Genomic DNA, 26,050 nt, shown 5'->3' on the forward strand with positions numbered 1-26,050 from the left:
ATACATTTATTAAGCTCTCGTAAATCAATCACTAATCGATATACTGGGGGTGCATTCGGATCAGTACGTTTCATGACTGGAATGATCGGAGAATTGCATACATTGGAGTCAGTTTCTACAACTACTCCTTGAGCCATGAGCTCGTCAATAATTTTGGATAAGGCTGCTACAGCCTCGGGTGGCAATCTGTACTGTCTGATTCGGGGTAACACTACACCTGGTTTGAGAGTCACACGATAGGGTGTGATTTGCATATAACCTACATCAGTTGGACCTTGCGCCCATAAGTGCTGTGGAACATTAGACAATCTTGAATCAAAATCTCGTAATACATAGTGACCCTTAAAGTCACGTAGGAACAGACGTATTCCCTCTGGGGAACAGCAAATAACTGCACCTAACTCTTTCAGTGTCTTAATGCCTAATAGGTTTTCTGGACATGACTTAGTAAGTAACAGATCAGTAGTACGGGACAATGGACCTACTTCTAGAGTGACTGGCTTTGATATCTCATTAACTATTGGCTTTCCTGAAAATCCAAGGGAAACATTTCTTGAGCCTGAGAGCGGAGCCCCTGGAACTTCGGCGTGACTAATTGTGGTCCTACTTGCCCCTGTATCGATCAAAAACTTTCTGTCTTTCCCTAATACTTGACTGTGAACATAGGGACCTTCTTGATCTACAGGTATCTCGATGAGAGGCAAGCCTACCTCCCTCTCTAGGCTGTTTCATGAATATGGCTGGTACTCTGGATACTCAGACTGTGCATACTGGTACATCTGTGATGTGACGTGCTGTGTTGCAGCAATAGGCTGCGCTGCTGTAACTGTCTGTTGTGCATTCTGTGACTGAGGAGTCTGTAAAACTTGTTCTTGTCTCGGCGGACGTGGTCTTTCTTTAGTCTTACCAGTAGCTATGTTGTGTTTCAGAACTGCACACTCGTTTATAAAATGACCTGGCTGTTTACAATAATTGCAGTTCCCTTTAACGGGAGCTGCAGGATGACTGGCTTGATTCGGACCCCTCTTCTGACTGTCTTGAGGAACAGATTGTGCAACTAGTACTTTCATTTTCGTGTCTTTCATACGTTTTCTCTCGTGTTCTTGCTCTTCCCTGATTCTATTCTGGTGATACTGGAGCATCTGGAGCATCTGGGACGGAGTATTTGCTTGCCAGGTGCTTTCGACTTTCAAAACTCGATTTTTAATTTGTGGACTTGAATTCTCGACTAATTTGGTAACGAAAAGGTGAGGGTATGACTCACTACTTGTCTTGAGACCACTATTGATACTGAAACATTTCTCAAATCTAGAATAAAAATCACTAATATCTTCATCTTGTTTCTGTTTACAGGCTGAGATTGCATCCCAGTCTTCCTTCCTAGTTGTCAATAATCTGGGTAAAACTTGAATCAGTAATTCTGGTAATTCTTTACATTTATCTCCAAGACCGGTACCTGGTACTCGTGCCTTGTCTTCAGCTTCTAGAGCTGCCCAATCGATCTTTTTCTCTCCCACCTCCCATTCTTTTTCCTTTAACTTTTCATACACCCCTGCGGGTAACAGGACCTTTAACATTTTAATGATATCTGGGTAAGTGTATTCTCCCATACGGAGCATGTCTTTTAATTCTCTATGGAACCCCGCTGGATCTTTGTCATGACAGGGAATTAATTTCTTCATTTCAAGAAGTTCCATCTTTGAAATCGGAGTGTATACAAACACTCGTTGCATTTCGCCACCCGTCCCTCTGACTGGGTGGACTTCTCGTAACGGATTCTGTCTGTCTATGTAGAATGATTTACTTTCTGGGGGTGAGACATGAACAAAATGCGGGTTCAGGAACGTTCTATATTTGTGGCGCTGTTCTAGAATGACACTAATTAAATCGGTACCTAGACCTCTCCATCTATACTGGAGTAACTCGTTCAGGACATCATGTAACGGACCTGGATCAGAGTGTTGACCCTCATACAGAGTAATAAGGTGCTGGATCATATACATACCCACCAGTCGTTGCTCGGCTGGGGGCAATTTCAGGAACATTTGTGCCACTATTTCGTCTGGAAAAGTGGTAGAATCAGTAATCCATCGGACTGCTGATCGGGCTAGTTCTTGTTCATGCATAGTACTTAATTCACTGTAACCGACTCGTGATTTCAGAATGTGATCGGTAGCTTGAAATACTTGTTCTAGAGAACCTTGTTCTGGTGCTTGATGATGGAAAATAGACTTGTGTTCTAGACGTAAATGGCGATCGGGAAATCTAGATTTTCCTACATACGCTATTCTGGCGGAATTCTCGTCTTCCTCTTCAGGATCAGAGATACTTTCTTTCTCGCTTACTTGTGCTGCTTTACGCTGTTCGTGTATCTTTATTATTTCTTTACGGATTTTTTTGTACATACTCTCCATAGCACCGACGGTCTTGTGCTTACCCTCGGCTATATTATCACTCCACCTTGTCAGGATTCTCATTTCGGCGGAATCTTTAGACGGGTAATCTTGTTCTCTTATTAGACAATTGATCAGGAACTTTAATATCATGAGCTGGATCTCGGCTTTCCTTTGAGACATAATCTCGCCAATACTTTCTGGATCATCCCCTGTACGGATGAAACGATATATTCTGTCTAGATCTTCTTTCATATTCGGTAAGGTGACTAGATACTCGGTCACTCTCCTTACACGTAAGGAATATAAAACCATATTATATTCGCCTGGAACTGGATCATAGACACATTCGTTAAGGGTTTGCCTGATTTCTGTAACAGACTGATGTTTGGGCGTGCGCTGTAACGCTTGAGCATGTAATTCGAGTAATGTTAAACGCTTGTGTGGCGGCGGGGTTTGAGGAGGACCTCCTCCTGCGGCCCCTAAACTAGAATCGTCGACCGACATTCTTCGTCCTGGCAGGGTCGGTAATTGTAACGTGGGCTGGACTTGTATGGCGGGCTGGACCGGGGGTACCGTAACAGGTACTCCGGTGTCTGGAAGAGCAGGAAGTGCCTGATTTACAGGGACTGGCGGAGCGCGAACAGGATTTGCATATTCTGGGACTGTGTCGTCCAGATAGGACGAAATAAAAATATCAGCTGCGGTCGGTTTGTGACGTAGCTTGGTCGGAACTAATGGTGGCGGGAAATTACTAGATGCCTCTGGGGTCGCTTTTGGCAAGCCCTCGGCGAGAAGAGGATACATACCCTTAATAAGGGCATGCCTCTGTCTGTCCGACTGTTCGGCTTTGACTCGTTCACCTATCTCGATTAATTCTCTTTCTTGGGCTCGTTCCTGGGATTCTCTACTTAACTCCGACTTTCTGACTTCCTTTTCCGTTCTTTTATGAGCTTCCTTACGCCATAACTCGATGGCATCTTTCTGTGACTGTCTGGCTTTCTTTTTCCATAATGCTTCTTCTACTCGCATGATACATTCGGCATCCCATGTACCCGATACGGGCCATCTATACTTTTCTTCTAACTGTTTGGTATACTCTACCCATAAATCTAGATATAATATGGCGCTTATGCCATGTTTCTGATACATAAAATGACCTGGACTGTCCCTGGGCGGGACAGGAACCGCTTCCTCTAACAGACCCTTTCTAGTTTTTAACTGACGTAACTTGGAAAAGAGCGGCATGACTGAACTGTAATCTGGACACAATACAATACACAATGAAAACACGAAATCACATCACACTCATACCACAACATTAAAATACATAAAGAACATTATAAATAACAGTTCGAGCAGAATATTACCTGAAATACTGAGAACAGAAACAGAACAGAATTTCTCGAGAACGGAACAGACTAGAATTACTGGATGCACTGCTATAACAGTACGGAACATACCGGTCCCATAAAGGGACGCATCAAGACCCGTATCCACCTAGGTGAACACTTCGTTTGTGAGTCTGGGCACCACCAACCCACGGACCAGGAGTCAATTTAGATTGGTCCTGTCTAGATACTACCCCAGCAATGGTACTCACCGGGCGGCACGGAACGGAAGGCCTCGGACTGGACTGGACGACGGACGACGAACTTCGGACTTCAGTTACAGGTGGGCCTCCGGATACCTCGGACCTTGGACTCTCGGCTTGGGCTCTGGTCGGGACTCGCCGCGTTCCTCCACCGTCTCGTTCGGATGCTGGACCGCCTCCTCCGTCTCCTCCGTGGGCCTGAGGGATACTTGGAGCAGAAATATCTGCCAGTGCACGGTATGGTTCCGTCACGACTGCAGAGGGTCAGGGGGTCGGCGTGGCTTCACCGACGCGTGGGGAAAGGGCAAGTCCCTGTTCGGGCGCCATTATGTGGTATATAAATAAATAATACCGGATCTATTTTTGAATGAATGAATGAATAACAGATAGCTCAATAAAATAAGAGTCAAGATTCGAGGTAGTAGGGGTTTCTGCAGGTTTATTACAGCATAAGGACGGGATCAGGACAACCTGCATAGGAACAGAGGTGACAGGGCCCAGCAGGACAACTGGGGCCCAGCAGCTGCCGGGGCTTGATCTGGGATGAGCGCGCTAACTTTTAATAACAATACATGGACTTATATACATAGCGCAAACACATAGCATTACATTGCAGTAGGCGTAACAGTGGGTGGAGCAGAAGGCGTGACGCGTAGCAGTCGCGAAAGATAACAGTAAAAAGAGGTGTAACCGGGAGTATACTTAGGCATGTGATGCAAACGTAACAGAATATGTCATGAATGGGCGGAAACTTTGGAGGGGGCTACCTAAGGAGCCGGAACCTCTAACCTAATGGTGCGCGTAAACTAGCAATGACGTATCACTAGGAGAAGCTGGGGGCTACGAACTCTGTGCTAGGAGCAGAGACTAGAGTCTGGAGGGTCGGAGCGACATGTACCTAAACCCTATCTGGTATCTAATGTTTAGGGAACATGTTGATATAAACTAGAAGTCATGAAGGGAAAGGCTAACTTGATTCTAAGACTGGACCATGCATTATTCTACATGTAGTGCGTGATGAAGAATATTAAATGACCATTAATACAGTATTTCTCTAACGTGGAGCCGAATAGGCTAGACAATGACGGAAACTATTGATGCAGTTCAGTAGCTTAGGAATGCAGAGAAGGAGGACTGAACTGATAACTGGAACTATAACATACTTTTGGCAGACTCAGAGGCAGAGCCGGGCTGCACCGGGCACTGCGAGGCAGGAAGTAAGTGAAAGGTCGAGGATACAGGTGGAGCTGGATCGCTCCTCAGTGAGGCTTTTCAGGAGACAGGAGCTGAATCTGATGTCCGGGCCCTTTTGAGGCCTGGAAACGGGGGACTTTATAATGGAATAACGTGCACACTAAGAAACGTGGCAGCGTAGCTTTACATAGGCCTGATATTCGTATTATTCACGAGGACTGGAAACTGGCATACTAGAGGTGGACACAACTGTAATTGCGTCATTAATCGGACATGGGGAATAACATATGCATATTAGTCATGCACACATAACATATGATGGATGAGGCGTAGGGACACAGAACATGGCAAAATTTACTTTTCCACATTACTCTCTCCCTTATGCGCTGCTTCCTTCTTACATTCCGCCCCACTTGCGCTCTCCGCATTGCTCTGCCTACTACCTCATTTGATGCCAACTCGTCCCACTTAGCATTATTTTGAAGCATTTTTTAAAGCCCACTGCCACCCCTCTGCCTCATGATTTAAAAAAAATATCTATTTATTTCTGGTTTTGGCACTGCTATTTGCGGCCAGACAGCTCCTTTCTAAATGAGATGCTTTCGTGCACTTTTTATATTTTTGTAATTTATCAGTCCTAGATATGAGTCTGCCATCTTGGAATGGTAAACAGAAAAAAAAATATTCAACACAGCTTAATTATGAATAGGTGTGCATACATAGTGACACATGTATGTGGGTGCGGATCCTGAATAGATACAGAATTTTGTGGGACTCCAACATCAGGGACAAAATATAAAAATGCAAGTATGTATAGATTTTCTATACCTAACTCTACATCTATGTACTTTGACGATATACACATCGTCAAAGGTACATAGATGAGGAAATAGGAATAGATTTACTTCCCTAGATGCACTTACCTTTCAATATTTGTCCCTTGATCTTTTAGCTATGATATTAGTGTGCCACAATATTCTTGTACTCAATATTTCAGAGTACAATCATGCGTGTGTGTATATGTGCTCACGCGGGGCCATTGTAGTGTCATGATGCATACATGACATGTATGATGACTTGATTAAATACATCATCCTGATTTTTCCCCCGATGCTGTGCTGTTCAGCTTCAGCATTAACCATTTTTTCTTTTATCTGATGCTGACCAGTGTTAGTAAAAAAACAATAGCAACCCCTTTTTGGCTTTACCAATGCTAGTTGGCTGTGGTACCTTTGAATTATGTATTCCATATCTGATATAACTCCTTGGGGGCAGACTGAGTTTGTTTAGGGCATTGTGGCTGACATCCCCAAGATTATTATTTGCTTGTTGTGGCTGGCCTGGTAGGCTTGGATGTGACTATGCCCACTAACTCTCCTTTGTAGAGGGTATGAGTCATAGCGCCTTGAAGCCAACTCTAATAAAGACAGGGTTGGGCAGATGTTGGCATGCCCACACAGCAGGCACATTAAAGGGTCTTCAACTCATGGGAAATAGTTGCCAGCAGCACTAGAGGTGTGACCCAGGCTGGTCAAAACTCTTAGTGTGCTGCCTGGCAGGCAGTTGACCATGAAAGCAAGATATAGGAGATAAACAAGGCACTACAGCCTTCAGTGCACGTCACGTTCTAGGCAACTAGGCCCTATAGGCTGCCATGCAATACACTGCAAACTGGAAATCATGGCATTCAGCTCAAGTAATGTGTGAACATCAGTGCAGTGATAGGAAATGAGGCTAGGCAGTCAATTGGCACCAAAGTGACAAGGAAGAAGGAAGAACGATGTAGAGTCTGGTGTGCATTGAGGACAGGACATAAATCTGTGAGTCTACAAGACATGGGTGTTAAATTAGACCATGCAGCCCACAAACTAGTCCTCCCAATGAAAGGGACTTAGTTAGTAATTTAGGCTCATATTCATCAAGTTATCACTCAATGCAGCAAGCCACCTTGCTACACTGGGTGAAAGGGCAGGAATGCACCTTATTTACCATTATACGGTGAATTCCAGCATTGGTGCACCTTTGGCTGCCCAGCGCCAATGCAGGCGCCCTTGCACCATGGTGCATGGGTGTCTGCGTTATAAGCAGGATTGTTTATGTGCAGGAAGGGGCATCCTGAGAGGCATTTTCCTCTTTCTATGTGTGCTGCAGAATTCAGCACTCGTTGAGAGAGGAAAAAACGAGGAGACATGAAGATATGTTTCTCCGTTACACCTCACTCGGGGAGACATTGCATTTTGACACATTCCCAGGTCAGCCACTATCAGTAAAATTGAGAATGCGGCAAAATCCATGGGTGGGTGGGTGGGATACCCATGCTCCCCCCATGGAACGCCTCCCTGGGGCAGAGTAAGACAAATCAGAGATTTGCGCTGGCATGCGTTACTCTAGATTTATCAAGTCATGCAGGGCCACCCAGGGTGGCCTTGTGTGGCTTGATAAATCTCACTTAGGTTTTGCGTCGCCCTGTGCCCCCTTGCGTGGTGCATCGGCGGCGCAAAACCTTGATAACTATGGTCCTTAGAGTTTGGCGGAACGGGATCCTCACTGTCAAACGGCGATGTGCCAAACTTGTGGTTCCCCCGCTCTGTTTAACCCCTTCACTGTGGCGGCTATTCCGCCGCAGTGCTAAGGAGGCGGGGCGGCCGCACGGCGGCCGCATGCTGGTGACGGAACCGCTCCGTCACCAGCCGCGGTTGCGCTGTGCTCATGATGGAGCGGTTCCGTCACGGCCCCGCCCACTCAATGGAACGCTCAGCGCAGGCGCAGGATCTGCGTCGCACAGGCGTGCCGAGTGGGCCGTGACGGAACCGCTCCGTCATCAGCACAGCGCGACCGCAGCTGATGACGGAGTGGTTCCGTCACCAGCAGGGGAGGGGTTAAGTCGATAGAAGTGCTGGGATTTCATCGCAGCAGAGCCTCAGCTGGACATCATGCGAGGCACGGCGGTGCTGTTCAGTGGAAACGTACAGTCGCTCCCATGCGGAGTGAGAAAACACTTTGCACGCCATGACCATTATGTTTTTTCCTGAAAACAAGTTTCTGCTTTGGGAGTTCGTTTTTAGAAAAACACTTTTGCCACTCCACTGGCGGTTCCGCTGGAGGCACAGAAACCCCTGCCTGCTTGACAGAAGTTCTAAATATGGTGTTGGCAGTGCTTAATTTGAGACGATGGTTTCCGGTGCTCAGCACCGGCACTTAATCATCACCACCGGCACTTCTCATGAGCCCCAGTTAAGGACACATTCATTTATGGTAGGCAGGGGGAGATGAAGTGATTTGCCCAGAATCACAGGATGTTGAGCCAACGTCGGAACTCAATTTTGGTTCCCCAGCTCCAAAGTCGTCAGCTCTGGCTATTATGCCACACCCTTCCCCCACTTTCGTGGTTAGTAGTTGGTTCTGTTTTAGGCAGCGTTAACAGGAGACATGGGCTGGTGCAAACTGCCTCCTGACGAGAGCCTCAGCCCTTATTTTTGTACAAATTAACCACTGGGGGTTGGTTCTCCAAATGGTGAGCTGAAGACATAGCCCGCTCTGACTTGACAGGCCAGTAGGCCGCCTGCCATAGGCTACACTGTGGGTGAACAGTCTGCTGTTTGCACTAGGGACAGGAATTAAGACAGAGCAACACAGACACACACCTGAGTCACGTAACTAGGACTTACAGTCTACAATTTGTATCTGTGGCAGGAAATAAGGCCCTTTAGCAATGGTGTGTACAAGTGACAAGAAAGGAGACCGTGCAGCCTGTGGTATGTCCCGCAGAAACGAAAGTAAGCCACACAGCCCGCATTGTGAAATGGGAACAGGAAATGGACCACACCAGCTGCAGCTTGCACTGGTGAACGGAAATAAGGTGTCGCTCCACAGGTCTGCACCACAGGCAGAAAAGGCGCTCAAAACGCTCATAGTACTGCGAAGCCCTGTAGATGAAACAAGCCAGGACTTCCCACAGTGCTCACCAGAGATCTAAAGGTTAAAAGAGGCTGTGGTACCCTCTTGTGCAAGGCACAAGCAAAATGAGGCCACATGGATCACACTACGCACTGTGAGCAGAAAGTGAACCTGCATAGATCCCAGCGCACACCACGGCCTAGAAATGAAGTTGTGCAGTGGCGGCAGTACCCAGGGACAAAGTAATCTGTAGTTCTGCTGGTGCAGTAGCGGCTGAGCCCAGAGGTCTTAGTGCTCCACTGGATGCTGAATATTGCTGTATTTTCCTATACAACCAGTAGTAATGGCTCCCGCTGCTTGCTCTAGGGCCTATGGAACCCTTGCCTTCATTAAACACGTTCAAAGTGGACAGTGAAGAAAACACAATTGGGAAAAAAGAGCCTGTGGGATTCAATGGGGGCAAGAAATATGAGTTAATCAGTGCTTAATTTGAGCCGGTGATTTCTGGTCTCTGCACTGGCACTTAATTGCCAGCACCCGCACTTATGACAGCTGCCACATAGTGGTGCTGTTTGTGGAATTTAAAGATGAGCAGAAAAACAGTTGTTTGTTAATTCAATATACATTAAAAACAACTAATACCTGCCACCCAAGCATTTCTTAAAGCTTTGGCGGCCTCAACAGTCTGGATTGTGACACTTGTAGCAGTGTGATGGTTAGTAGTTGTGTAAGTACAGTGGCAGTGTGTTGTGCAAATTTATTTATTTATTTATTTATTATTTATTTATTTAGTGTATTTGTAGAGCGCAGACCTGTCACCCAGAGGGCATCCTGGCGCTAAAATTGCTATGACTTCCTGACATGGGCTCTGGCACTTTTTTTTTTACAAATTAAGCACTGGTGGACGTATAGTGCACACAGGAGACAAAGTATGTAGGCCCTACAGACCAAATTGCAATGAGGTCTAGAAATGATGCGCATGTGTGCACCCTTGACTGCACTGCGTTATTTCCAGTTCCGAGCGCAAACCACAGACGCTGTATCCTAATTATGCGAAGGCCTTATGCACCTCGGGTGGTACAGGCTGATTTCCTGAACCCTCAGTTTTGGGCTGGCCATATGGTACTCAGATAAACTCCTGGGAGGCTGAGAACTAGGAGGCTGCTTTTGGGGACGAAGGAATCGTCAGCTAGCTAACCTGGCTCTGAGGGAATGCACTAAATTTTCATTTAGACACATATAACTTCCTTGCTCAATCCTCCTGGAGACGGTTGCTCTTGCTCACTATACCCACGCATTAAAGTACGGTCCTGGTATGCATATATTTACAGTCCACCACCGGTCCTTCTGCAGAGCTTTTAGGTATACCAAGTTCAGGCATGAGTAGTTAATTCACCCCATTGTTTTTATTTACATTCTGGTACTTGTAGCCCTGTTTAGGTCGAGAATTCAAGACCTCTTGTATATACTTTAGTATATACTTATATGTGTATGTACGTTGTGGGCTCTGGAGATCAGCCCTAGGACTTGTCTGCTTCCGCTTAGGGACTTTTTTTCTGTTCAACTGCCTCTATTTAACTGTCTTGATAGAAAACTACCAGTAGAGGTCAGTAAAATACCAGGATTGCTTTCTGCTGAGGGATTGTCTTTTAAAAAAAATTCTGGCAACTGCCTATATTTAGCTTTCCTGATAGATAATGACCAACAGAGGTCAGTAAAATACCAGATTCACTATAGCATTCTCTAGATTCCAGTCCATAGCAATTGTCTTCTACGAGCACCCGTAGACAATAACATTTTTTTTAATTTTGTATTTTCAGTGATATGACCACTGAAGGCCCTGAGTTTATATTAAAAACAGAGCTTTGGACTGTACCATTTCCCTCTGAAAGGCAATATTTCTCTCCATGTGTTTCCATTCCTGGCGTGTCATGCAGTTTGGTGCTTACTTTCCCTCCATGTTAAAGAACAGTAGATTGTTTCAGCATTCAGGCTAATGTGCTGCATAGCAAAATACATATAAGGTCCCAAAGGCGAGACTGATTGCATTGCAAATGCTTGTTTTATAGGGGGATCAAGAGGACAAAAAGCCATTAAATTAAATTTCTAGATTTATATTATGCTGCTTATCGCCCATGAAGGTATCCAGTCGCGGTCCATGGGCCTGGGTAGATTAAGTGATTTGGCCAGAATCACAGGATGCTGAGCCGATGCCGAGACTCTAACCCGAATCCCTAGCTCTGGAGTTGGCAGCTTTGGCCACTGCGCCATATCCTCTCCATTGAATGTTGTTTTTCTTCCACATATGGAATTACAGGCTAGATTTCTTGCTGATGCTTTCTGTGATGGTGTGAGTGCTTCATCGCGTGTGACAGAGACTTTGGTGATAGACAGGCACCATGTCTGAACCAGAACTAAAATGCAGAAGGGGTACTGATAAGTCCTTAAAGGGCTCTTTTTTTTAGTTCTGACACAACTGGAAGCATGCTCCTACCTTTTGAAGTAGCTCTGGGTCTAAATCTTCTCCATTCAGGAGTTCTTCTGCAGGTGATAGTTCAAGAAATACTACCCTATGGCTTGTGCTATCTGGGAATGGCAACTGGCACAGTGGTGCCAGAGCTTGTCCTCCAGGCATGAAGGCATAGGCCTACTCCCAGCTATGCCAGAATGAATTTGGAGGCATTACCCACAAGAGAAAAAGGTGATACAAGTTCTGCAAGGCACGACACTGAAAACTGCCAGACAAGCATAATCTTTTTCTGTCTCTGTGTGTCTCATGTATGCTGGTCTCATCAGTTTTGTGGCTTGTTAGGCAGTTCTACATCTGTGTCCACCAGCAAAACATATCTTTTAACGATAGGACAGATTTTCCTACCTCTACAAATTGGCTAATTCAGTGATGGAAGAGATGTTGGACACTGAGCAGTGGTGGACACACCTGACCCAGGATCTCACTCTATGAGATTTGAGTCTTTTGGTCTCGCCTCTGATACTTCAGGCTCTGGATGAGCTAACCTGGGGGACTTACAGGATCACTACTTAGAACAAGGGTCCTACTGGTCCTGCAATTGAAAGAAATTATTTGTGGACATGTCGGTGCTGCTAAGATAAGTTCACACAGCCCAACACTACCTGGTTGTGGGAAAAACAGGCAGCATGGAGGTGAGGTTCTATGTAAATCAAGTTGAGAAACGTGTTCCGAGTCTTTTAACTTGAACCTGTGGATAGAAAATCATCTCTCCGCACTCTGCAATTCACATCAGAAGAGTGGGCAAATTGGTGACAGTCACTTTAAGTTGAGATTTCAATCAATTATTCAGGATTTTGTAGAGCACACTATTCACCAGTTAGGGTCTCAAGGCGCTGAGGGGTCGGTGTGTGCAGCTCCTTCGGGATCATTCGAAAAGCCAGGTCTTGAGGTCTTCCCTGAATTGGTGCAGTGTCGGGCTTCATGGGAGGTGAAGGGGGAGATCATTCCAGGTCTTGGCTGCGAGGTAGGAGAAGGACCTTTCACACCCTCTGGTCCTGTAGAAGTGTGGGACGGCAGCTAGGGAGTGGTCGGCAGAGCGGAGGTTTCTCTTGGGGGCATGGAAGGAGAGGAAGTAATTTAGGTATTGAGGTCCAATGTTGTGGAGGGCCTTGCAGGTGTGCGTGAGCAGCTTGAAAGTTATTCTTCTTTAGACGGGGAGCCAATAGAGGTCATGAAGGTGTTGGGTGATGTGGTTGTGCCGTGGAATATTGAGAATTAGTCTGGCTGTAGCGTTCTGGATGGTCTGGAGTTTGCGGAGGTGTTTTTTGTTGATTCCGGCATAGAGGGTGTTGCCGCAGTCCAGTCTGCTGGTGACAATTTCGTGAGTGACCCTTTTCCTGGAGTCAGGGGGAATCCACCTTAATGTCTTACGTAGTATACAGAGGGTGTTGAAGCATGCGGGGGAGATGGCGTTGATCTGGAGATTCATAGTGAGCGATGAGTCCAGTATGATGCAGAGGGTATGTGCATGGTCCGTCGGGGTGGATGGTTTCCAAGGGAAGGGGGCCACCAGGTGTCGTCCAATGTGGAGGGGGTGGAGCCGAGGATGAGGACTTCTGTTTCTCCGAGTTGAGTTTCTGGCAGCTGTTCCTCATCCAGGTTGCAATGGCTTTCATCCCTTCTCGGAAGTTGTGCCAGGTGATGTTGGGTTCCTTGGTGAGGGAGAGGATGAGCTGGGTGTCATCGGCGTAGGAGACAATGTTGAGCTATGGTTTCTGACGATGGTTGCGGGGGGAGCCATGTATGCGTTGAAGAGGGTGGGGCTGAGGGAGGATCCTTGGGCTACTTAGCATTTGATCTCTGTCGGTTCTGAGAGGAAGGGGGAGTCTTATTCTCTGTGTTCTGCCTGTGAGGAATGAGCATAACCAGTCTAGGGCCTTTCCTTGGATACCGGCGTCATGGAGTCTGGTGGATAGTGTGCGGTGGGAGACGGTGTCGAAGGATGCTGATAGGTCCACGAGGATGAGGGCAGCCATTTCACCTTGTTTGAGGAGGGCACAGATGTCATCTGTGGCAGCGAGGAGGGCTGTCTCGGTGCTGTGATTGCTGCGGAATCCGGATTGCCAGGTGTCTAGGATGTAGTTGGCTTCGATTAAATGTGCTAGCTGAGTGTTGACGCCCTTTTCGATGACAGTGGCTGCAAAAGGAAGCAGTGAGATGGGCCTGAAGTTCTCGAGGTCCTTTTGGTCTGCGGAGGGTTTCTTTAGGAGGGGGTTGACTTTGGCACGCTTCCAGTTGTCAGGGAATGTGGCGGTCTCGAGATACCCGTTGATGGTTTGACATAGCCTGGGTGCGATGGCGGCCCTATGGAAGATGTGCAGCTGGCAGGGGTCAGAAGGTGCTCCGGAGTGGATGCTCTGCATAGTCTTTAGCGTGTCTTCTGTTGTATGTGGGATCCAGGTAAGACGGGTCTGTTGGGTGGCATCGCTGGGGATGGGGGCGGGGCGGTGCAGAACTCTTGGTCGTCGAAGTTGTCGTACGGCATCTTGATCTTGAGGTGAAAGAAGGAGCTGATTCTGTTGCAGAGGTCTTGAGAGAGAGGGATGTCAGTTGTTTCGCTGTTGTGTTTGGCAGATTCCTATATGATGGCAAAGAGTTCCTTGGATTTGTGGGCATTGAAGAGGATTCTGTCTTGAAGGAAGTTCTTCTTTGTGGATTTTATGAGTTAGTGGTGTGCCATGGCGGCTGTTTTGTAGGCGGAGCATGCTTCCAGGGTTTTGCTGTTTCTCCATGTCTTTTTTCAGTCGTCAGCAGGAGCACTTGGATTCTTGGAGTGCCGTGGTGAATCAGTTTGCTTTCTTGTTGTGCTGTCTTTTGGTGTTCTGGAGGGAGGCGAGTGTGTTGGCGCAGTTTGCGATCTATTGGTGGAGGTTGCTTGCCGCGTTGTTGGCGTCTGTCGTAGTTGGGGTAGAGTGCAGGTGAGGGCAGAGGTGAGGTGTTCTTCAGAGACTTTGTTCCAGATTCTGTGTGGGAGGCGGCGCACGTGTTTGTGTGCGGTGGGTTTACTGAAGGAGAAATGGATGCAGTGGTGGTCAGTCCAGAGCAGTTCTATGGTGTGGCTGATGAAGATGCTGTTTCCTACTGCAAAGACAGGGTGGAGTGTGTGTCCCGCTGTGTGAGTGGGGGCAGAGACAAGTTGCTTCACCCTATGTTTTCCATTCCCTTTCCATCCTTCCTGTACTGGTGTTATGGTTTTAAGTTACTGTATACAGTGAAGATTTCTACTATTCATTCACTCACGCATTCAATCATTAATTTGTTCTACCCTGGAGCACTTTGTAGCTCTGGAGATGTTTCAGGAGATCTGAAACCGATTTGCAGCTCCCCTCCTGAACCAACTTTGCCTCCAGGGACAGGGGACTCCTACCAGACGTTTGCAAAGATAATTGAAGCAATGGGGTTAACAGTAAGTAATGAAGGCATTTCTGCAGACAGTGCACACTTTGGCTGTACAGCTTTATTTTCTGCTGCGGTCTCAATGTGAAAGTTGGCTGATAGCCAGTAGTCTGCTCATGTTTTAGGCAGCCTGAGAGACACCAGGGACCTACTAAGAACTGTTTCTCAAGAGACTAAATAGTTGTAAGAAACCACAGTGACATTGCACAGTGCTGTCAGCAGGTATGCTGCTGTTCAGAGCGAGGTCCAACATGCGGCGGGCTATGCTTGTTCATTCATTTTTTCTCAGTCCTACCAGCTTCCCATGACTGACTCTAAACCATCCTGTGATTTGCTGTGGCCTGTACTAACCCTTTAACTTGGGCTTTCTGTGAAATATCCACATCTCCCCATAGGTCCTTCTTCGTCTTAATAGACTTTTTTGGGTTTGGTATAGAGACAGCTTTATTAATTTTGCCAGCCATGTGTAATTTAAAAAAAATCATACATAAATACACATATACATACATAGAGGTGCTTTAGGTCAGACCTCTTCGTTTGGACTGTTTAACTGTCATTCACATCTCACTTTCACACACCACAGAAAACAGAACGAGGCAGTGGGTCCGCACACTTCAGCTTTTGACTCTTTCGGACTGTGAGTGATGGAAGTGTGCTTGATCACATGTATACATACACCTAAAGAGAAGAGCACTACAGATCTAAGGCTCTGTTGGGCCAGTCCTTTACATTGCCAATGTATTTTTACATTCTTTTACCCTTTTATGTGTGTTTAATCTGTGTCTTCAAGTTGCAGCAATTCAAAGCCGGTAGTACCTTTTTTGGAACCATAAAAATGAGCACGAGCGAGGAAAATCCAATGCTAGACCACTTCCCTGCGAGATTTCTCGAAGCAGCCGGTCGCAGACTGCCGCTACCGCTAGAGTTGAGAAACCTTCTGTTCGCATTGAGGAAGCTGCCATTCAAGTAGAACTTGTACTCGAGCAGCAGAAATAAGCAGTGCCAGCTTACGTTGTGCAAGATGCCGTTCGTGCTGATTTTACAACGCGGGACAAACACCTGGCACTAAAAATCAGTGCGAACAGCGCAAGTTAACCACTCTGCCGCTCGCTGAACTGTGCGTAGCTTGGCGGAGTTCACGGCGAACTCCGCCCAGGCTTAGTAATCATTTCCACATGGTGATGGAATACATCATTGTCGCTTTCATCCAATCCCTGGCCTCTTTGGCATGGTTGCCTACAGATAACAATACAGCGCCCTCAATAAGCTTGTTCTGTCATTGGCCTTAGTGGTATAATGATGGACATGTAACACTACAATGCAGCATTTGCATCTTTCTGCTACTAACATATGACAGACATAAGGTTGCCGGATTGCTCATGTATGCCAAACATGGTGTGCCCGTTTTCGAACTGTTACAAGTCAATGTTATGTGATATATTAGTCTTACTGCTTCTACCAAGACAACTCTGAAAATGCACTGTTTGTTAAGCTAAATTCCATAACTCATACCAAGGTGTTTGGCATATATTGAACGATTTAACAACCACAATTACATTGCACTGGGCATGCCTTCATTTTCCCACGTTTCATATTCAACTCAAAAGTAAATTTCATATTTATAATGTTGACAGTTGCTCTTATGTTATTTTTGTTGTCTAAAAAAGCATGTATCTTAATAAAATGTCTCAAATTACATATGCAAAAGCAGAGTTTTCACTCTGCTCGGATCGCTCTTTTTAGGTCTCGCCTGTCGATGCGCATGCGCATCGAGCTTGCGAGCCTATTGCGGCTTAAACAAGCTTTAACTAAGAAGCAAGGAATCGTGGCGATTCCTTGCAGTGCCCGTGACTTTTAAGCTCAATGCGCATGTGCATTGAGCTTAAAAGCGCGTGCACAGCCGCCCGCATTCCTCCGACACCTTTGAAGTGAAGCTTAGCTTCACTTCAAAGGCCCGGCTTCTTCACACCCACATGCCGCTCTGCCCCGCTCCGCCCCCTCCCCTGAGTCATCCTGCCTGCCCAGACTTCTCCTCCCCCCTAATTACATCCCGCTTTCACTTGTTTTTTGTTCCGACTCGACGTGCACAGCTACCCTCCCCCCCGCCCCCTCCCGCCACGCAATGCCGAGAGCTTGTTTTCCTTCTCGTCCCTCATGCTCAACCTCGTTGTCCCTTGTCCTACCCCTCTCATCTGTTTCTTCAATTCTAATTTATTGAGTGCCCTCCCCGCTGTCATGTTTTATAATTATATCTATCAGAGCCCAGGCCTCTTCTTTTACGTCCTCCCTCCTCTTGCCTCTACCCTCCTTTCCTCATCTCGCTTTCCCTGCAACATTCGTCTACCCTTTTCATTCTTCCTCATTTATTTTGTCTCCCATTTCCCAGTCTTTCCCTTCTCTACTGTCTTTCACTATTCTCTTCTCCCATTCGGTTTTCTCAATTCTTTTCTCCCGTATCATTCACATTCACTTTCTTTTTTCTCTCCATTCTTTCTCACACCTACCCTTTCTCCGCTTTTTTCCTTCTCACCATCGAATTCTTCTGAATATTTCGCTCCTCTTTTCTTTTTCCCTTCTCTCGGACTGTATTTTCTGCACTCAATCCCCTCCTTTCTTCCTCTCTTCTCTCTCTATTCCTCATTTTTGGTGCTCCCTTCTCCAGTCACTCGTCCTTTCACGGCGTCTCCCTTTATTTTACTTTTCTTGTTTTAATTCTGCCCTAAAACACGCAGATATCAGCGTAGGCCTGACAGGGAAATAAATCATAAGCATTTTTTGCCAGTGTATTATGCGCCTTTCTGCAGGCCCTTCCAAACCTAACGATGCCACTTATTAAAAGACTTGCGGTGACGCAGCACAGATGTTTCCTTCCACGAGATTTTAAGTAGCAGCACGTGAGTTCCTAAAACTGGCATACAGGGCATGTCCATTTAGTAAAATGTTCGTTAGCAGGTTGCATCGTTTGCTTTAACCATCAAAAGGTTCGTGTGAGGTTGCAGCCCGGTGTCCGTCATCCTCCCATCAGCGTCCCTGGGTGCATTCACGGCAGTTTTTGGTATTCTTTTACACGCTTTAACGAGCAGTGTTTTTCACCTTTTAAGCCCTCAGTGCTATGTGTGTGACTCTGCTCGGGTTCACCGTATGTGGAGCTGGCATCCCATGACACCTCGGGCCTGGAGTGATTTGCAGTGACGCCATTACTCAGCAGTTTACAGTTGGTTCTGGTCTGCTTTATCTGTATGGGGAGGGGAGACATCAAAGGTGTGCAGTGGCTCCCAGCCCCCGAGAGACTGGGCGGGGCAGCTACCTCTTATCTCTCCATCTTTTCACAGGGCACACTGTCTCTGATAGCATCCCGACCTCGGACCCTTTAAAGACGGTCACGTGGTTCGGCTGGACAAAGGGGCCTGAATGTATCTGCCGCCAGCAGCTTCACTTGCGCTCTGCATCAAAGGCTGTCGTCTTCTCTTTTCGAGAGCCTGCGCTGTGCCTCATGATCTGCTAAATCTAGGCAGAATGGCTAGGTTGGAACCGGAATCTGGAAGGGGGCATGGCCGAATCAAGGGCTTGAGGCTTGCATCATACTTTCTATCACACTTGTTTAATTTCCGGAAGACTGTGTGTTCCGTAAACTCCCTTATTAGGTGACTGGATTAAACACTGTCACGCAGTATTTATTAAATGAAGTCTGTTCACGAGCTGCGTGCGCACCAGAGCACAACTCACAAAGAGATGGAATGAAACAATGCAGAAGTTGTTCCAAAAAACAAAAGGGGAGTTAGCGGCTCAACTTTTCAGCTTCTTTCTAACCAGGCCCGCAGGCGCCGCAACACGGCGCTGAAACCTCCAGGGCACAACTAAATACATTTAGGGCAAGCACCCTTTTATCTATGTAGGTGTTTGTACATGAGGCATAGGCGAGTGAAGTGTTGGTAAGTAAGGCATTAGATCCCTTAGGCCCTTATCCTGGTCGTCAAGGTAATACTGGTTCAAGATCGAGCTCCCTTGTAATGTGCATTTACTGGGTGCACAGTGCGTCACCCTCACTCACCCTCAACCCCTCACCCTCACTCACCCTCAACCCCTCACCCTCACTCACCCTCAACCCCTCACCCTCACCCACCCTCAACCCTTCACCCTCAACCCACCACTCACCCTCACTCTCACTCACCCTCACTCACCCTCAACCCCTCAGCCTCACCCTCACCCCTCACCCTCAACCCCTCACTCACCCTCAACCCCTCACACTCACTCACCCTCAACCCCTCACCCTCACTCACCCTCACTCACTCACCCTCACTCACTCACCCTCACTCACTCACCCTCACTCACCCGCACTCACCCTCACTCACCCTCACTCACCCTCACTCACCCTCACCCTCACTCACCATCAACCCCTCACCCTCACCCACCCTCACTCACCCTCAACCCCTCACCCTCACTCACCCTCACTCACCCTCAACCCCTCACCCACCCTCACCCACCCTCACCCACCCTCACCCTCACTCACCCTCAACCCTTCACCCTCACTCACCCTCAACCCCTCACCCACCCTCAACCCCTCACCCTCACTCACCCTCAACACCTCACCCTCACTCACCCTCAACACCTCACCCTCACTCACCCTCAACCCCTCACCCTCACTCACCCTCAACCCCTCACCCACCCTCAACCCCTCACCCTCACTCACCCTCACCCTCACTCACCCTCAACCCCTCACCCTCAACCCCTCACCCTCAACCCCTCACCCTCAACCCCTCACCCTCACTCACCCTCACAACACATATTGTGTTACAATAGGTGTCACATTTGCGAAAGATAAAACTATCTAGAGATGTAGCATAACGACCAGAGCTGCCATATAAGTCACGTAAATACAAAACATGTTGCATTCCAAATGCTATAGGTGTCACATTCGCAAAAGTTATAACTATTGGCATTGTAAATGACAAAGCCATCAATTTAGCAATTTTAACAACGAAAAAATAAATAAATTATGTCATTTACAAGACCAATAACTACAACTTTTCTAATGCGAAACCTATTGCATTCCAACCCCACTCACCCACGCAACGCCACTCACACACGCAACGCCACTCACACACGCAACGCCACTCACACACGCAACGCCACTCACACACGCAACGCCACTCACACACGCAACGCCACTCACTCACCCTCACTCACCCTCACTCACCCTCACCCTCACTCACCATCAACCCCTCACCCTCACCCACCCTCACTCACCCTCAACCCCTCACCCTCACTCACCCTCACTCACCCTCAACCCCTCACCCACCCTCACCCACCCTCACCCACCCTCACCCACCCTCACCCTCACTCACCCTCAACCCTTCACCCTCACTCACCCTCAACCCCTCACCCACCCTCAACCCCTCACCCTCACTCACCCTCAACACCTCACCCTCACTCACCCTCAACACCTCACCCTCACTCACCCTCAACCCCTCACCCTCACTCACCCTCAACCCCTCACCCACCCTCAACCCCTCACCCTCACTCACCCTCACCCTCACTCACCCTCAACCCCTCACCCTCAACCCCTCACCCTCAACCCCTCACCCTCAACCCCTCACCCTCACTCACCCTCACAACACATATTGTGTTACAATAGGTGTCACATTTGCGAAAGATAAAACTATCTAGAGATGTAGCATAACGACCAGAGCTGCCATATAAGTCACGTAAATACAAAACATGTTGCATTCCAAATGCTATAGGTGTCACATTCGCAAAAGTTATAACTATTGGCATTGTAAATGACAAAGCCATCAATTTAGCAATTTTAACAACGAAAAAATAAATAAATTATGTCATTTACAAGACCAATAACTACAACTTTTCTAATGCGAAACCTATTGCATTCCAACCCCACTCACCCACGCAACGCCACTCACACACGCAACGCCACTCACACACGCAACGCCACTCACACACGCAACGCCACTCACACACGCAACGCCACTCACACACGCAACGCCACTCACACTCCACTCATCCACGCAACGCCACTCATCCACGCAACGCCACTCATCCACGCAACGCCACTCATCCACGCAACGCCACTCATCCATTTGCAAAACGAAAAAAGTTAAACTCTTCTATTGCGAGACCTATTGCATTTTCAATGCTTGTTATTAGCTTGTGGTCACATTTGTCTTCAGACATGAAGTGTAGCTTGCAGTAACTCATTGTAATGGGACAAGACAGATGATTACTGTGGCAGCCAAGGAGTACAGTGGCAAAGCATCAAAAAAGAATGTTTCCATTATTAGCCCTAATTGGTAAGGAACATATTAATACCATTAAGTCACAAAATATCCAAAAAGTAATCATTTTTGTAAAGAGGACTATAGGCAGGTTCTCTAGCATGGTAGAGAGGGGTGATTACATTCAATGCTTGGTTCTAGGATAGTTTCTTTGAAGGCTGGATGTGTTTTTGAACAGCACCTTTGCTGAAAACTGTAAGGCACATATGTACCAGCCCCTTTCACCACCACAATGTCACTTTTTCGGACACTGTGGTGGCGATTGGGGCTTAGCCTTATTTACAAGGCAGTGTTAAGTCAATTAACGTGGCTTAACACTGCCTTGCAAATAAGGCCCCCTTTCACACTATGGTTAGCGTGAAAGGGGCGTGCAGTGGGTGTTGTGGTGGGTGTTCCACCACAACACCCATTGATTTTGATGCTGCCCTCTATGTACAAGGGCAGCGTACATAGGAGGCAGCGCTAAAATTAAGACCTGGGAAAACCTGGTCTTAACTTTCCGAAACAAGGAGAAATGCATTATTTCTCCTTGTTTTTGTTTTTTTCATGTGTGCTGTCTTGTTCAGCACACATAACAAGCATTTACAATGCAATAGGTCTCGCAATGAAATTATTTTGAGCTATTGGCATAGTAAATGACATTATTTTTTTCCCCCGTCATGAAACATTAAGCAAATGCTGTAATCCAGAATGGCAATAGCTAACTTTTTTGCAACTGCGAAATCTAATTGCATTGCAATTGTACTAGTGTGAGTTATTGGTATTGTAAATGGTACTGGCGTTTTTTTTTATGTGATATTTTTTTTTACAACATAAATATAATGCTTTTTAAATGTTAATACCCACCCATGTTGGAATAAGGACTCTGAGTGGATATTACATATACTCATGCATTGTCTAATAAGTATTTTGAGTGGATATTACATATACTCACCCATTCTGTAACAAAGACTCTGGATATTAGATTTTTGTTACTGTAGATATTGGTGTGAGATCATCATTACTGCAGATATTGCTGTGAGATCACTATCACTGCAGGTATAGGTATGAGATCACTATTACTGCACATATAGGTGTGAGATCACTATTACTGCAGATATAGGTGTGAGATCACCATTACTTCAGATAGGTGTGAGATCACTATGACTGCAGTTACAGGTGTGAGATCACCATCACTGCAGATATAGGTGTGATATCTCTATCACTGCAGATAAAATTTAAAAACAAGATACACTCTGGGTATCAATTGTTGCTTCTAACGTGGACACCAAGATCATACGAAGATGAGAGGGTTGCAAAGCATTAGTGTTTCAGTTGCTGTCAGAGGTAGTAGGACACCTCTTTATCACATACATTTCTCCGGTGTACGGCACATTTCCTGAGCATTTTCGTACTAGTGACAGTACATTTTGCATTAATCTTAAACTGATATGTGCTCTTATTGTCAACTGGAAAATGTGTTGTGCACACTGCCAGCAATCAGCACACTGTGCAACTCATGCAGGTATCCATTCAGACACAGTCACACCCTTCATAAACTGTGCACAGCCTGCATCCACACAATCCGCACCAGGCTCTGTAAGCAGCCTGCACAATGTCAGCGAGGCAGCCAGTACCAACATCATGCGAGATACGCTGCACGCCGTGTGCACACAGCAACCTGCACATTTACACTCTGCACCGCATGATAAAACTATATGAGATAGACAGACCCTGCACGGTGTGATCACAGATGGCAACATGTAGAAAACGAGACACCCTCTGTGAGCTGTGACGGTCAGCAAATCTGTGCTACAGATAGTAACCAGAACAGTCTGTTGCAGTCAAGAGCGTGCACAGCCAGTACCCAGAGCAGAATGTCATACACACAGCACCCTGACAAAGTGTATATTGTAAAACAGCCCGCCCTCGCCACTCAACATAAGAATCAGAAAGTCGTAGCCAGCAGGACTGCACAGCAATGCACGGCCGGGTGCACTCACCACGGATGGTGCCCAGAACGACCCACAATGCATGCAAGTGCCACGAGTGCAGGTCCGGTTGATAAAATACCGTTCCTCGCGTATAGCAGCAAAGACAACAGAAACTTACCTGGGAGTGGAAGAAGGGGGGAGGGGTCAGAGGCTCCATCTGCCCCCTTGATTGCAAAAAGTTTCCTGCCCTGCATGCTCCCAGAGCCCATGGGGTGGAACGGGCAGAGAGGGGCTCCTCGAGGTGGGGGGCGACACTTCGGTCCTCCCTTCCAGGGCTCGCCGCCCTGCTCTGCAGAGCCAGCATGCAGGGCTTCCATCCCTTCAGCCTGGGCTACAGGACGAGAGAAATTATTTCCACTGCAAACAAAAAGACAGCAGATGACCAGGGAGAGAGCGACCCGGAAGGAGGGAGAGAGACAGCGTGGGCTGGGTGTCAGCAGAGGCTGCGGAGAGAGCGCAGGAGCTCAGCAAGGAGGTCGGAGTGCATAGAATGTGGAGGCAGAGGATAGGAGGGAGTGAGGAGGGAGCAGGAGTGAACTGCGGAGTGAGGCAGAGAGAGAGTGACAAGCGTACTCGGGGTGAGGCCAGAGGCACAGCGTAAAGGGCTGCAAAGTGTGGGCTTGACTCTGTAACATTTATTTGCAGTGAGAGGGCAGTCAGAGTGAAACAACGGTGAGTACGAAGAGCAGAGCTGACGAGGGTCAGACGCCGAAGGGGTTAGGTATTGCAAAAATAAACACACGGCTGAGTGAAACAGATGTGTTCACACTTACACGCCCCCTTGAGATAAGAAATTCCTTCACGACAGCCGTGAAGCTAACGACCCAGTCCGGCTGGGCCATCCAAAAGGGAGACAGGGCGGTAACCAAGAAGCATCCTTTTCAATGGGAAGCCAGCGTTTAGCATAAACGCTGACGCGACCCAATGAAAATGAGGGGCGGGGCTTCACGTCTGCTTCTGAAATCTCCTCTCTCACAATATGTCTCGCAGAGCTAGGCAAGACCTAAAAAAGCAAACTGCCATGGATTGTTTATGTACAGAAGGTCCCCCTTCCTGTACATACACAATCCGTAAAAAAAAATGCTATTGCTACATGAGGCAACACACATAAAATTTACAAAATTGTATTTTAGAATTGTTTATGTGCAGGAAGGGACATCTTCCTATACATAAATAATCCTCCCCTGCACGCAGACACCCTTGCGCTATGGTTCAAGTGTGCCTGCGTTGGTGCTACACTGGTAAACGAAAGGCTGCACTATATCCTTGTAAATTTGGTGCAGCCTTGTGCTTCAGAAGTGGCGGAGTGAGGCGTTAAAAGAACAGTCAAGCCATCACTCCGCCACTTCGTTGTACTTATGCCCCTAAATTCGTTGAGGAAGGCGGAACTGCTCGACTCCACACGTAATGCTCAATAATTGTATAGCTCTCTTGCTTCTAAAGTCACAATTCCATAAATACACAAAGTTCTTTCTTATATGGCTGAAAGATTTGGTTTGAATGCTGTATTCTTCCAAACCTGCAAAGTGCGTAAATTAGAGATAAAACTAGTCAGAGGGCCTAGGCCTGTGTTTCTCACTAACCTCCGTGTTTTTTGTCTGACAGGAGAGTGAGGGCCTTGAGCGGGAGAACAGCGCCCTTCGCAAGGAAGTGCGCCGCCTGACGGAGGAGGTGAAGTACTTCTCGTCGCTGCTGAGCTCCCACGAGGCCCTGTGCTCGCTGCTGCCCTCCGGGCCCCCTGACGTCTCCTATGGGCCACGCGCCTTCCAGCCAATCATTACCTCGACGCGGTTTCAGCACTGACCCGGGTGCCCGACAGACATTTCGGATAAACTAATGCCTCGGTTGAAGGGATGCATTTAGTTGCACCGACCCCTGCTTGGTTTCTGTCTCAAAATCCCTAAGCTTTGTTCTGTTATCAAGGACGCGAAAAGTCTTTTGGGTGAAAAATGAGAGCACGGGTCCACAGAGGGTCGAACAGTGGAAAGTGGGGCGTTTCAGCACCGGTGGGGGAGGGACAGGAGCCTTTTGAAGTGGTCATCCTCCATATCACAGAAGAGGAACGTGAACCTTTTGAATTGGTCCTTCATGTCAGAGAAGACTGGTTTGGACAGTATCTGCCTCACAACTAGGCAATTCCATGGGGTGAATCACTGGGATAGGGCATCACACTGGGAAGAAACCAGTGGCACTGGCCTGACCAATCGGTGGCAGGAATCGGAGTCACCGAACACTTGTGGGTGAGAAACATGTTTGTGAAGGGGAGTCTGAAAATGTAACCAATAAACAGCAGTGGATCAGAAACAATGATACAGAGCCTATCCGTGATATTACCAATCTGTACTAGTAAAGAAACACAGTGTCATTTTAGGGCTTGTGCCTAATGCAGTATCAAGCTACAGTAACCTTTGTGCCCTGTAGAGTCATTCTGCCCCTATCTGTGTGTGCTGTGCCCCTGTGTGCGTTAGAGTCATTCTACTCCTATCTGTGTGTGCTGTGCCCCTGTGTGCTGTAGAGTCGTTCTGCTCCTATCTGTGTGTGTTGTGCCCCTGTGTGCGTTAGAGTCATTCTACTCCTATCTGTGTGTGCTGTGCCCCTGTGTGCTGTGGAGTCATTCTGCCCCTATCTGTGTGTGCTGTGCCCCTGTGTGCTGTGGAGTCATTCTGCCTCTATCTGTGTGTGCGGTGCTCCTGTGTGCGTTAGAGTCATTCTACTCCTATCTGTGTGTGCTGTGCCCCTGTGTGCTGTAGAGTCGTTCTGCTCCTATCTGTGTGTGCTGTGTC

The 26,050-nt window shown here is 47.3% G+C and overlaps 1 protein-coding gene across 1 annotated transcript in view; it reads left to right on the forward strand.

The window, feature by feature from the left end:
• BATF (basic leucine zipper ATF-like transcription factor) overlaps nucleotides 1-25,564 on the forward strand; it is an 80,964-nt gene extending 55,400 nt beyond the window's left edge. The window contains exon 3 of the mRNA XM_078662034.1: nucleotides 24,873-25,564. Within this exon, the coding sequence (XP_078518160.1) occupies nucleotides 24,873-25,070 (198 nt within the window). The 3' untranslated portion in view covers nucleotides 25,071-25,564. The remainder of the gene's footprint in view (nucleotides 1-24,872) is intronic.
• The last annotated feature ends 486 nt before the right edge of the window (nucleotides 25,565-26,050 follow it).

The sequence above is a fragment of the Lissotriton helveticus genome, chromosome 9 (assembly GCF_964261635.1).
Source record: "Lissotriton helveticus chromosome 9, aLisHel1.1, whole genome shotgun sequence".
In the NCBI taxonomy this organism is placed as follows: domain Eukaryota; kingdom Metazoa; phylum Chordata; class Amphibia; order Caudata; family Salamandridae; genus Lissotriton; species Lissotriton helveticus.